At 44.0% G+C, this 13,014-nt stretch overlaps 1 protein-coding gene and 1 long non-coding RNA gene across 4 annotated transcripts in view; one reads left to right on the forward strand and one right to left on the reverse strand.

The window, feature by feature from the left end:
- Positions 1-9,107, reverse strand: part of LOC138990473 (uncharacterized) — a 129,548-nt gene extending 120,441 nt beyond the window's left edge. For all 3 annotated transcript variants that reach the window (XR_011466626.1, XR_011466625.1, XR_011466624.1), the window contains exon 1: positions 8,964-9,107. This is a non-coding gene — a long non-coding RNA (uncharacterized lncRNA). The remainder of the gene's footprint in view (positions 1-8,963) is intronic.
- ITGA8 (integrin subunit alpha 8) overlaps positions 8,418-13,014 on the forward strand; it is a 188,970-nt gene continuing 184,373 nt past the window's right edge. The window contains exons 1-2 of the mRNA XM_005910374.3: positions 8,418-8,767; positions 9,377-9,510. Coding sequence (XP_005910436.2) covers positions 8,562-8,767; positions 9,377-9,510 — 340 coding nt within the window. The 5' untranslated portion in view covers positions 8,418-8,561. The remainder of the gene's footprint in view (positions 8,768-9,376; positions 9,511-13,014) is intronic.

The raw sequence follows: 13,014 nt of genomic DNA on the forward strand, positions 1-13,014 counted from the left end.
TGCAGGTAGCTGGAAAAATATGAAATATAGTTCCTTCCCTTCCTCCTTTCCTCCTTCTTTCCTTTCCTTCCATCCTCTGTGGCTCTTTTCTTCTTTTTCCCTTTCACCTGATTTGCAAAGTACCACAAGGAAATAAAGATGGTGATAAATGTGGGCGAGACCGACTCAAATTTGGGAACTTTGTAATGAAAAGTTCATCTAAATTGTTTGAGACGAAATCATTTTCTCACAAGAAAATCCCATACACTTTAATAGGATCACAGACACTAGAGGGCAGTCCTAGACACCCTCATGACACCTTCCAACCTTGAAATAAACATAGCAATCTAGTCTAGGGTTTAAATCACGTTCAGATGGCCAATCAGATGCTCCAGCCTTCACCTCCTCCCATAGGTGGAGGACTCCTTCATGACGTCCCCACCTGTTTGTAGGAGATCTCTGGAGTCCTTTGCCCTCCTCCAAGGGCTGAATGAAGGGTAGCAGGAGGCCACAGCTGCTGTCTGCCCCTGAAGCCCACAACTATTACCCTTGTCCTTGGTCCATGGAGCTGCCTGTAGCACTGTGTTCACGAAAGACTCTCCTTTCAAGTCCTGATGCAGTGGGGTGAAGATTTGTGTCCAGCACTCCACCCCACCTCCAAATTCCCATGTTGGAATCCTAACCTCCAGTGTGATAGTGTTAGGAGGTGGGACCTTTGGGAGGTCATGAGAGCAAAGCCCCATGATGGAATTAGTGCCTTATCAAAGGAACCCCAGAGAACTCTCTCAACCCCTTTCTGCCATATGGGAATACAATAAGAAGTTGGCAGTCTGCAACCTGGAGAGGCCTCTTGGGAGAACTCAACTGTGCTGCCATCTTGATCTTGAACTTCTGGTCTTCAGAAGTGAGAGGAATAAATTTCTGTTTTTAATAAGCTATCCAGTCTATGGTATTTACTTTCAGATACCTGAATGACTGAAGACACAAGTGAGGAGAATGCTTACTTTTCATCTTAAGTGACTCTCTTTCCCTGGGACCAGAGTAGTGAGGCCCTGCAGCCCAACACCTCACTGAAATTTAATAATAATAATAAAGCCAATCTAATATATTCCTTTGGCACTGAACTGAAACATAAGCCCTTGGGAAACTGGAATTCCCCATTGCAGATTCCAAATTTACAACTAAGATGTTGTGAATTCTTCCCCTGGAAGTTTGCCTTAGTCACTATGGCCAACCCATCAGATGTGTGTAGGTTTTCAAGATTCTGGAGTGAACTGGCCCTAATTAAAATCTGTAAATCAAGATCCTTCATATAAACTCAACTCCCCGGGGTCTTTGACTCTCAGGAAGATTTATCCCCAGATGTCAGGGCTCTGGAAGAGCATCATTGGCCTCATTTACCTTCCTTTTTTAGAGGAAGAACTGTTTTTATTTATTTTTATTTTTGTTTAAAGCAGAGTTGTATTTAAAAGGCTCATTCTAAAAAGAGATCGAGTTGGAGTCTGGTTTTGACTAGTGGGAATTTTCCTTCAGCTAAACCAACTGTTGACTGTGCTTGAACAACTGCCAGCACAGGGGCCATGGGCTGCAGCACTTTTAACTTAAAAGTGGCTAATAAAATCATGAAGGGAAATCATAAAAGAGAATTACAAACAAAATTATCAAAAAGAAAAAAAAAAGATTTTACTATAATGAGATTCACCCTCCAGGAACCAGAAATAGGAGATCTGCAGACATAAGCTTATGCTAGCAGAGACGCTTGACAGACTTAAGAGTTGTTTGCCCAATCTAGGTTTAATTGACCAGTTTATACTAATAGGTAGTTTCTAATATTGCAGAAACACTGAGTCCAGTGGGCAAAAAACAAAAACAAATTAAAAAAAAAAAACCTTTGAGATCACCTCAATTACCACAAATATAAAAAGAGACTGAAAAACTATCTTGCATTGGGTGCTTAATTTTTAAAGCTGATGGAATCTTCATGAGCATATTATTTTTACCTGGGCTTATTTTGTCAATGGTTTAAATAACATATTGAAGTTGTGGTGTATTAATGAAATAATCAGGTATGGACTCTCTTGGTCCTTGATTTGGAGGCAAGATCAGTTTTTTTTTTGGGGGGGTGCTATTTTTTTAGTCACACCACACAGCATAAGGTTCCCCAACCAGAAACTGAGCCCATGCCCCCTGAAGTGGAAGCATCACGACTTAAACCACTGGAGCACCAAGGAGGTCCCAGGATCACATGGGAACCACGCCAATCAGTAAGGATCACATTTTATCATATAAGGAAGTAGATTTAAACGTAGTGGGGGACAGTAATTGGTTATTAAGTAACAAATATATTTGATCTTCTGTTAAGAATTATGCACTAATGGTTAAATGTTACAGCATCTCTATTTTTAAATATTTTGTACATGGCTACAAACCAGAGAAATATTTTTTTTTCCTGTGGTACTCTTTACTTATTTATTTTTGGAACGTTTGGGCCAAATCTGTTCCATCTTTGACCTTTGGGTTCTTTTCTTTTCTGTTTAGGGAAACAACTATGCATACCTTTCTCAGCATTAAACATACACACGCACTCACAGGCATGATAAACAATTACCAGACTTGCTTTTCTGACAAATAAATCAGTGCTAGAAGACCTTTATAATGTCAAACTTCTCATTCAGCGTAAGACCTGTCATTGTCCATGTGTTTCTCTGACAGTATCCCAGGTTTTACTGATTGGCGTGGTTCCCATGTGTCAGAATAGTGAAATGTACAAGACCCCGATTCAGACCTATTCTGTCCCTGTAATTATTACAGTTTTTTCCCCCTAGCTTCTTGTGAGATTTTACTCTTCTCCCAGGTTTTTGGTCTCCAAGGGTACGTCAAAGAGCTTCAAGTTAGTTTGCTTTTCCTTCTCTCTTTGAATACCAAACGGAAACAGTGACAGACTATTTTCTTGGGTTCCAAAATCACAATACATGGTGACTGCAGCCATGAAATTAAAAGACACTTGCTTCTTTGAAGAAAAGCTATGACAAACCTAGACAGCATATTAAAAGGCAGAGACATCACTTTGCCAACAAAGGTCCATATTGTCAAAGCTATGGTTTTTCCAGTAGTCATATACGAATGTGAGAGTTGGACCATAAAGAAGGCTGAGCGCCAAAGGATTGATGCTTTTGAACTGTGGTGCTGGAGAAGACTCTTGAGAGTCCCTTGGACAGCAAGGAGATAAAACCAGTCCATCCTAAAGGAGATCAACCCTGAATATTCCTTGGAAGGACTGATGCTCCAATACTTTGGCCAACCTGATTCAAAGAGCCAACTCATTGGAAAAGACCCTGATGCTGGGAAAGACTGAAGGCAGAAGGAGAAGGGGACGACAGAGAATGAGATGGATGGATGGCATCACCGATTCAATGGACGTGAGTTTGAGCAAACTCTGGGAGATACTGAAGGACAAGGAATCATGTGTGCTGCAGTCCATGGGGTCATAAAGAGTCAGATAGGACTGAGTGAGTGAACAACAACCAAACCCTTTGCTGTGACCTCTTATAAAAGTACACAGCTGCTGTCATGACTTGCAAGCATACCCAAAGGGCCAGACCAGAAGAGCTTAATACTTCAGAAAAGTGACTTCTCATTTTTGCCATAAATTTCAAAAATATGCCTATAGACCGAATAGGCTGAGAAACTGGTTTTAGCATCTGAGAGTCCAAGTTCAAATCACACCAGTGGGGCTTCCCTGCTGGCTCAGTGGTAAAGAATCCACCTGCTGATGCAGGAGATGTGGGTTCAATTCCTGGTCCAAGAAAGTCCCGCACGCTGCACAGCAACTAATCCCCTGCACCACAACTATTGAGACTGTGCTCTGGAGCCTGGGAGTAGATAGCTACTGAGATCCACCTGCCCTCGGAGAAGGCAATGGCACCCCACTCCAGTACTCTTGCCTGGAAAATCCCATGGATGGAGGAGCCTGGTAGGCTGCAGTCCATGGGGTTGCCAAGAGTCAGACACGACTGAGTGACTTCATTTTCACTTTTCACTTTCATGCATCGTGGAAGGCAATAGCAACTCAGTCCAGTGTTCTTGCCTGGAGAATCCCAGGGACGGGGGAGCCTGGTGGGCTGCTGTCTATGGGGTCGTACAGAGTTGGACACGACTGAAGCGACTTAGCAGCAGCAGCAGCCACTTGCCCTAGGGCCCATGCTCTGCAATGAGAGGCCCATGAACCACAACTAGAGAGTATCCCCCGCTTGCTGCAATGAGAGAAAAGCTGGCCCAGCAATGAAGCCCCAGTGCAGCCAAAAATAAATAAATAAAAATTATTAAAAAAAATAACACCACTTACTTGCTCTGTAAATTTGTATATGCTTGTAGCTCTCTGAACCTTAAGGCCCTCATCTGTACAGTGGAAAGTGACACTGTATAAAATGTAGGCTTGTTGTATAAATCAATAACAAGTGTGTTTTAGAAGAAAGGAACAAGTATATGAATCCAAATATATGGCAATATGATATAATTGGCTGTATTGGCAATATAATGAAGCTGTGCATTGTCACCCTGCTTATTTAACTTATATGCAGAGTACATCACACGAAATGCCAGGCTTGATGAATCACAAGCTGGAATCAAGATTGCCAGGAGAAATATCAATAACCTCAGATATGCAGATGACACCACCCTTATGGCAGAAAGAGAAGAATTAAAGAACCTCTTGATGAAAGGTGAAAGAGGAGAGTGAAAAAGTTGGCTTAAAACTCAACATTTAGAAAACTAAGATCATGGCATATGGTCCCATCACTTCATGGCAAATAGATGGGGAAACAATAGAAACAGTAACAGACTTTCTTTTGTGGGGGCTCCAAAATCACTGCAGATGGTGACTGCAGCCATGAAATTAAAAGATGCTTGCTCCTTGGAAGAAAAGCTATGACTAACCTAGCAGCTGCTGCTGCTGTTGTGTCGCTTTAGTCGTGTCCAACTCTGTGCAACCCCATAGACAGCAGCCCACCAGGCTCCCCCGTCCCTGGGATTCTCCAAGCAAGAACACTGGAGTGGGTTGCCATTTCCTTCTCCAATGCATGAAAGTGAAAAGTGAAAGTGAAGTTGCTCAGTCGCGTCCGACTCTAGCGACTCCATGGTCTGCAGCCTACCAGGCTCCTCCGTCCATGGGATTTTCCAGGCAAAAGTACTGGAGTGGGGTGCCATTGCCTTCTCCTTGACTAACCTAGACAGCATATTAAAAGCAGAGATAGTACTCTGCCAACAAAGGTCTGTCTAGTCAAAGCTATGGTTTTTCCAGTAGTCATGTACGGATGTGAGAGTTGGACTATAAAGAAAGCTGAGCGCCGAATTGATGCTTTTAAACTGTGGTATTGGAGAAGACTCTTGAGAGTCCCTTGGACTGCAAGGAAATCCAACCAGTCAATCCTAAAGGAAATCAGTCCTGAATATTCATTGGAAAGACTGATGCTGAAGCTAAAACTCCAATACTTTGGCCACCTGATGCAAAGAACTGACTCATTGGAAAAGACCCTGATGCTGGGAAAGATTGAAGGTGGGAGGAGATGGGAGCGACAGAGGATGAGATGGTTGGATGGCATCACCAACGAGATGGATATGAGTTTGAGTAAGCTCTGGGAGTTATGATGGACAGGGAAGCCTGGCGTGCTGCAGTCCATGGGGTCGCAAAGAGTCAGACATGACTGAGTGACTGAACTGATGTGGCAATAAGTAGAATTTTCTTCCCTGACCTACCCATATCTTGAATTAAAAGATCAGGAACATGCTGGAAATACCAAAAATCAAGAGAGTAACAAAAGGGGGATACCCTGGCCATATGCTGATTTATACAAATCATTTTATAATATTGAGCTACTTCTGTCCAAAGAATTGATACTTTTTAACGGTGATATTGGAGAAGATTCTTGAGAGTCCCTTGGGCTGCAAGGAGATCCAACCTGTCAATCCTAAAGGAAATCAGTCCTGAATATTCATTGGAAGGACTGATGCTGAAGCTCCAATACTTTAGCCACCTGATGTGAAAAAGTGACCCATTGGAAAAGACCCTGATACTGGGAAAGATTGAAGGCAGGAGGAGAAGGGGACGACAGAGGATGAGATGGTTGGATGGCATCACTGACTCAATGGACATGAGCCTGAGTAAGCTGCGGAAGCTGGTGATAGACAGGGAAGCCTGTTATGCTGTAGTCCATAGGGTCACAGAGTCGGACACAACTGAGCGATTGAACTTAACTGAACTTCTGTCCAGTAGGTTGGTAAGTGGACCAAGTGCATGTCTAAGAATATGCTGTTACTTTCTACCTATTCAGGTGTTCCACTACCTTTGCCTCAACCTAAATCTTGCCTGCAATATGATGAATTTGCAAATTTCAGCATGCAGTCACAGGAAATGATGGAGTCGGGGCTATTTCCCAGCCTCACTGTCTCCCACAGCTCTTTTTCTGCCCATGTGTATATTGCATGTGAATTACTCATTGAAATTTACTCCAGGGAATATCACTTCTATTACCAATAGTAACCTGACCCAGAGTAGCAGACTTTGTATCCAACACAAATGAACTTTTGGAGGGAGAAAAAAGTTTTCTACCCTCTCTGCTCTTAAGCCCTTGTCTGGGAAAGGACTATTCAGTTAGGAAATAACCCAGATGTGATGATTTGCTAGGTAATCTTCTGATAGCTTATTCATTTTTAGCATTTTTACAGGGATGAGACAGGCAAAGAGTAAAACATAAAATTTAAATCAGTCTACCAAGTGTGTTCTGATGTAAGACAAAGTCTAGCTTTTCAATGGGAGCACAGATTTTCTGTGGGTGGACTCCCACATCTACTCCATTAGACTAGATCACTGCTCTGAATCACAGTTTATGATTCCAGCTTCTTGGGGATCCCACACTAGTAACAGATTCAACAGGTCCAGAACCTAACTCACTATGTTCCTCCCATTCTGTTCTCCTTGCCCCATTGCTACTGTCTGTGATTCTCCTCTTCTAAATTGATACCTGTAGACTCACCTTGGGTTTATCCTTCACTTCATTCTGCCATCAGTCTGCTGGCCCTTTTCCTGTTAATTAACATTTCGGGTTTCATTTCCCTTCCATCTGTTTATCATGGCAGAGCCCTCATCACTCTGTGCGTTTGGGCAACAGCCACTTGGCTTTCTCTTCCTTCTGACAATTGACCTCTTGCCCCAACACACACATCCTCCACTAAACTTCCAGAATCCCTGTAGAACCCACTACCTTTGCCTCAGTAACTGTTCTTGTTATTAAGATCCTTTCTTAGGAGGTCCATCCTTTCCTTCCACTCCTCCCCAACCCACATTTTTATTCAAATCCCTTGCACAACCCTATCATCTTGGCCTCTGTGTTTTTAATACTTTGCCTCAACACTCTGTCCACAATGTCCAAAGCCATGCCTCCTATTCAAATTTCTGCTTAAATTACCAACGAATCTCATTAAAATGCTGTGGACCCTAGTCCCCTCTCTCCTCTCTAGTCTTCATTTTCATTTAAACCCAGCGGCATCCTGTTTAACCCTTAATTGCTCTCTTTCCCTGTTAATTCTGTTTCCCTGGAAGACTGCACGTTATGAAAAGGCTTCTGGTACCACACTTCTCCTTTGCCTTTTCCCCCACTGATCTTTTACTCCCTCTCCCAAGCAGAAGACACAGAAAGAGATCAATAACACCCATGGATTGGAACTGACGTTTGAACTCCTGCAGACAGATTCCAACCTATACCCCCTACGCCTGCTGTGGGTAAACTGTAAATTCCAACATTCCCAATTTTGTTAGTCCTCACCACAATTAAACAAGGTCACAGAAATTTAGGACCAAGGCATGTAACCCGCTCCATGTGTCTCTGAGAAAGACCTAAATAAAATCTCCAGGATTGCTTTATTAGTTACCTCTGCAGGGAAGTGGAGGTGGGGGAAGAGAGGATTATTGGATTTAAACTTTTATTCGGATCTTTAGGCTGCAGAGGTAATGCCAAGATCTCGGCTTTGTCTGGCCTCTTCCCTCGCGGTGGGGTACGCTTTCACATCATCCATTTGGGAGAAACCAGAGCAAAGCCTCGCCCGACGCTGAGCAGAGGCGGGCGGAGCGGCTTTTGGGGCGGGGGGGATTGCTTCCAAAGCCAATGGCTTGAATTGGCAAGCGGGAGGCTCAGATAGTTCTTAAGATGCAATTGCAGTAGAAAGCCAACCCACTGAAACAGGCGCCTGGCCCCGGCCGCCCGCGGGGGCGAGGACTGTCGGTGAGTTACCGGCTCCGGCCCGCAGTGTGCGGGCCGGCCACTAGGAGGCGCCCCGAGCGCACCGGGGCCCCCTCCCGCCGCCAGAGGAGGGCTCGCATCCCCTCCGCCAGCCCCCAGCCGCGGGATCCGGCGGCCAAGCAGACCGCAGGGGACACGCGGAGGAGCGCCCGGGGCTGTCACCGCGGACGCGTCGCGCGCACTGACCCGGGACCGGGGCTCCCCGGACCGCCCGCCGCCACGCCCGCCGTTTCCCAGCCGGGGTCCTCGGCTCGCACTGCCCGGTGAGCACCACCCGGCCGGAGGGCGATGTCTGCCCGGCCCCGCCGCGGTCCCCGGGTCAGCCGGGCACCGCCGCTCGCGCCCCTCTGCTGCTTCTCGGCCGCTCTGGGGATGCTGTGGTCCCCCGCCTCGCAGGCGTTCAACTTGGACGTGGACAAGCTCACGGTGTACAGCGGACCCGAAGGCAGCTACTTCGGCTACGCGGTGGACTTCCACATACCTGCCGCTCGCACGTAAGTCGCCCCAGGTGGGGTCCCTGCCCCTCTGCCGGGGGACCCAGGCCTGTCCCCGCAGCCTGCTGGCAGGCGATCCCGAGCGTCCATCCCGCTGCCCACTTGGGGTCCCGTCCGGTTCCCCGCCACCAGCCTCTACCCTCCCCTTCCACGCTGAATGTCCTTGTGAACTTTGAACCAGGGACATGTCACTTGCCTCGGATCCGAAAGTCCTGGGGAGCTCCAGGGACAAAGACTGGAGCATCGTGCAAAGGGGAAACACAGGACCGAACAGACTCAGGCCAGTTAAAACAAGGACCACAACACGGTCTGTTTATACATAGCCTGTAACAATTAAGCGTCTGGGCTCAAGTGCTGTCTGCTATAAGCAGCTGGGCTCTGTCCTTTGCTAATTCTCACTGCACCCCCCACCCCCCCCCGGCCCCCAGCAATCTCTCAACTCACTGTATACATAGCTCCACCTAGAGAAGAATTAGGAATATTTGCACCCTCTTCCAAACCAGGTTTCAGACGCCCGTAGATTTCCAAGAGGAAATCTAGTTTGACAGTCTGTCTCCATCATGAGTACGTTTCCGATTCCAAGAGTGATTTTGTCCAATCTCTTCTCAGGGCGAGTGTCTTGGTGGGGGCGCCCAAAGCCAACACCAGCCAGCCAGACATCGTGGAAGGGGGAGCAGTCTACTACTGTCCTTGGCCCGCCGAGGGGTCTGCGCAGTGCAGGCAGATACCATTTGACAACACCAGTAAGTGATATTTGTCATTCTCAACTGTTGGTTCTGGAGTGCCAGAGCCCTCCGGGAGTCAAGTCCCCACTTTGTAGAATTTGGCCTGTCTGATGGGTCGGTGTTGAGGGCGGTGCAGGTTCGGAGAGAAATCAGCTTTTTAAAGCCCAAGTGAAGGGGAGGAAGATGTTAAGTGCACCCCAGAGAGGGAACAGTATTTTGAGCTTGGGTATTTGAATGCACCCTGGTCACTGCAGTTTCCTTACTATTCTGAGATAAGGGTGTTCTGGGTGAGTGGATGGTTTGGAGAACACAAATGTTACTCCCTGATCTTGATTCTGGAGAGAATTTGGTTATTTCCCAAGAACAAATCTGGAAAAAGACATAGCCTTAGAATTTCCAGTGCCCAAACTCGGGAGGCAAGAGTCAGCTGCTGCAGACCCAGACATCACTCCATGTTGCTATTTAATTCTTTACAGAAAGAAAGCATTTTCTTTCAAAATATTGGACACTGGATGCAAACTAGTACAGGCAGAGTGTGGATGGATTACATTCATTTCCAAAATCCCTAGACAGATGTTTCTTATTTAATTAAAGGGAAAATACATTTTAAACAATTCAGGCTGGTTATGTTTCCTCTGGTGTTTTCTCCTTGGGTCTTGAGAAAATAATCTAAACTTAATGCTTTCAAAAACATTAACGCTGAATGTTTTAATTTGTACCTCCAAAACTTTATGAATTCAAAAGGTATATGTTATTGGAAAGCAAATATCTCTTTTCAGAAAAATGTGAACATGTCAACTCAATGTTCTTTGATGAACAATCAATTAAAATACCTTTTGCACCGTGGAACTATTATATGACATCATTCTTCATTATTGTTATATTAGTATATATCTAGAATTTACGTAGAATGTCAGTTTTCACAGAATTTTGATGAAATTGGATGGATATTTACCTGTTACTTTAACTGATTTGCATTTTTTATTTTAAAGGAGAAAATAATTTCCATTCTAAGAATGTGGAAATTATGTCACAGAGAAAAGTCCTATGCAAGCATTACCTTGAAATATGACCAAATTAGGAGATATTTTATAAATGCACTTTTAAATTATGTTTTTCATATGTGTCTATATATGGTCACAGTAGCTCTTTTACCATTTAATTAAATAATTCAGTTATTTCATACCACTTTTCATAAGCTTTTACTTTAAAGTTTAACTATTAGAAACTGGAAAAATTAAACCACTTGATATTCATTTGTGAAAGAAATCTTTCAGTTAGTGATTGAATCAGGACTTTAGATGCTTCTAAATACTGACTTCTAGCTTAATTTTAAAATAAATTTCATGAATCAGAAAAATTAAGCATAAAATTAATGGTATTTTACTAATACATGTCAAATATTTTATTTTTAAAGTATTTTAAGTGTAAGCCTTGATAAATAAAAACATAAATTTTGGGCATTATTTGAATTTAAATTTAGTGTTAGCATTTGGAGACATGTGATGTGTTTTTACCAAGAATCAATCTATAGTCATGGGCATGAATTTAATAACTTTCTAGAATATTCCCATAACATGTCAACACATCAAATCAGGATCTGGTTAGTACATTTTTCCTTTGATAAAGGAAGAATCAATGTCTGTTCAGGTAAGTCACACCTGAAGACCTAAATATTAATCCCAGATGTCACAGATGAACAGATGAAAACCAGAGTATACAGACATGAGTATGAATTTTTAAAAACTGACCACTCCCATCCCCAAAGTTGTGATGTTACATGACAGCAGGTAACATTTTCCAAAAGTTCATTTTAAAGTAACTGTTTGGATCTTCGAATTCAGTTTCCCACAGAAAACTAATGTTGAAAGATTGTGCTTTGATTTCCAGAATAACCCACAGGAATGCACTTAACCCTTACTCTAGCTGAATTGTATTTGCAATGAAAGAAGAGGGGACAATCTAGTATGTTTCTGGCAATTAAATCAATAGGAAAATAGTAAGAGTGTTGAGAAAAGATCAGCATTCCTTGAAGACAGGGTAGATGGCACCTTCTGGGCAGGTTCTCCGGAAGACATCGGAACATCTCAAAGGGTTTTTGAGATTAATGTTGTTGGTTCTACATGATGTCTTATTTTACTTCTAAATGGATGGAGTTTTTTTTTTTTTTTTTTTTCTTGAGAGATGTATGCATCTTACTATCTTATATTCGCAACCATAATCGCTGCAATTTGAGAATTTGTTAGTGGAACAAAGTGAGGGAAAGAAACAGGGAGGTAGATAAGTGTTTCTGAAATATTTGAGCAAGAAATTAAAAAAAAAAATAGCAAGGCAGAGGAGGCCACACAACATTAGTAAGAAATGAATGGTCTGTGATGGAATGCACAAAGCAGTGACCTGTGAAAGCCTATGGGAGTTTCCAAGAGCGAAGATTAAGAATGATGGAGCAAAGGAAGTTCCTTGTGTTAGCCATCAGAGGGTACTGTGGGCCCAGGAACCTTGGCTGCTCCTGGGAATGGCCTGAGAATGGGTAGGGGAAGAGGAATCAGAGGATTGTGGCTCAGGGGTTTGCTACTGAGTGGGAGCCAGTACACTATACATCATTTCTACCAGTGACTTTATCCGTGAACCCTAAGACGGTGGAACTGCCAGTGAATGCCATTTGCTGCAAAACTGTGAAAGGGGGGACAGCAGGAGCCCACAGAGCTGTTTCTAGTCCGAGTGTCAGTTTTGTGGGCAGAATATGATCTTGGAACCAAAGATAGAAGGCAGAAATAGGCATTCTGACTCTGGGTGTTGCAGTCAGCATTAGATGCAGTGCATTTATTCATCACCTACTATGTGCCTGTCACTTATCCACACTATTTCTAATCCATACAGTGAAACAACCATGTAAATCCTGTTTCATGAGTAAGGAGGCAGACATCAAAGGTGTTAAAAGATACATCCAAGGTCACACAGTGGTAAACAGTAGATGCAGGACTGGTCCTAACAGACTGCAAGTTCAAGGTCAGATCCTGTGGAGCTGAGGCACTGCTCATCTTCCTCACCCTTCCCCCAGTTTCCCACCTGAAGTTACCTTCACACGTTCCAGTTAAAGTGATCCTCCAGAGAAGATCTGAAAGGTGAAACGGTTTGGGTACAGGGTTATGGAAGCCAGAGTTCACAGAGGTAGCCATTGTCAGAGTGGGAATGATGGCTTGTGCAATATATGTCCCCTCAGAGTCCCCATCCACTGTCTCCTGTCTTACTCTCTGGCCATGAGCAGCAGCGTGCGCGTCCAACGTGCACCAACCCCCTCCCCCCCAGAGGAAGAAAATTCCTCTGCTTGACAAAGTAGCAGCTCCAAGTGCTGGACACCCACAAATTGACATGCACGTAACAGCGTGTGGTGTCAGGCATCAATAAATATCACATTGCAAATATTCCTTTGTACAGAGAATCCTGACTGTCTCTGTCTTCCACCCTGTCTGCTTTTACTATTACATCTGAATTCAAGACATTCTGAGTAAATTTGACCTT

Source organism: Bos mutus, chromosome 13 (genome assembly GCF_027580195.1).
Source record: "Bos mutus isolate GX-2022 chromosome 13, NWIPB_WYAK_1.1, whole genome shotgun sequence".
NCBI lineage: Eukaryota > Metazoa > Chordata > Mammalia > Artiodactyla > Bovidae > Bos > Bos mutus.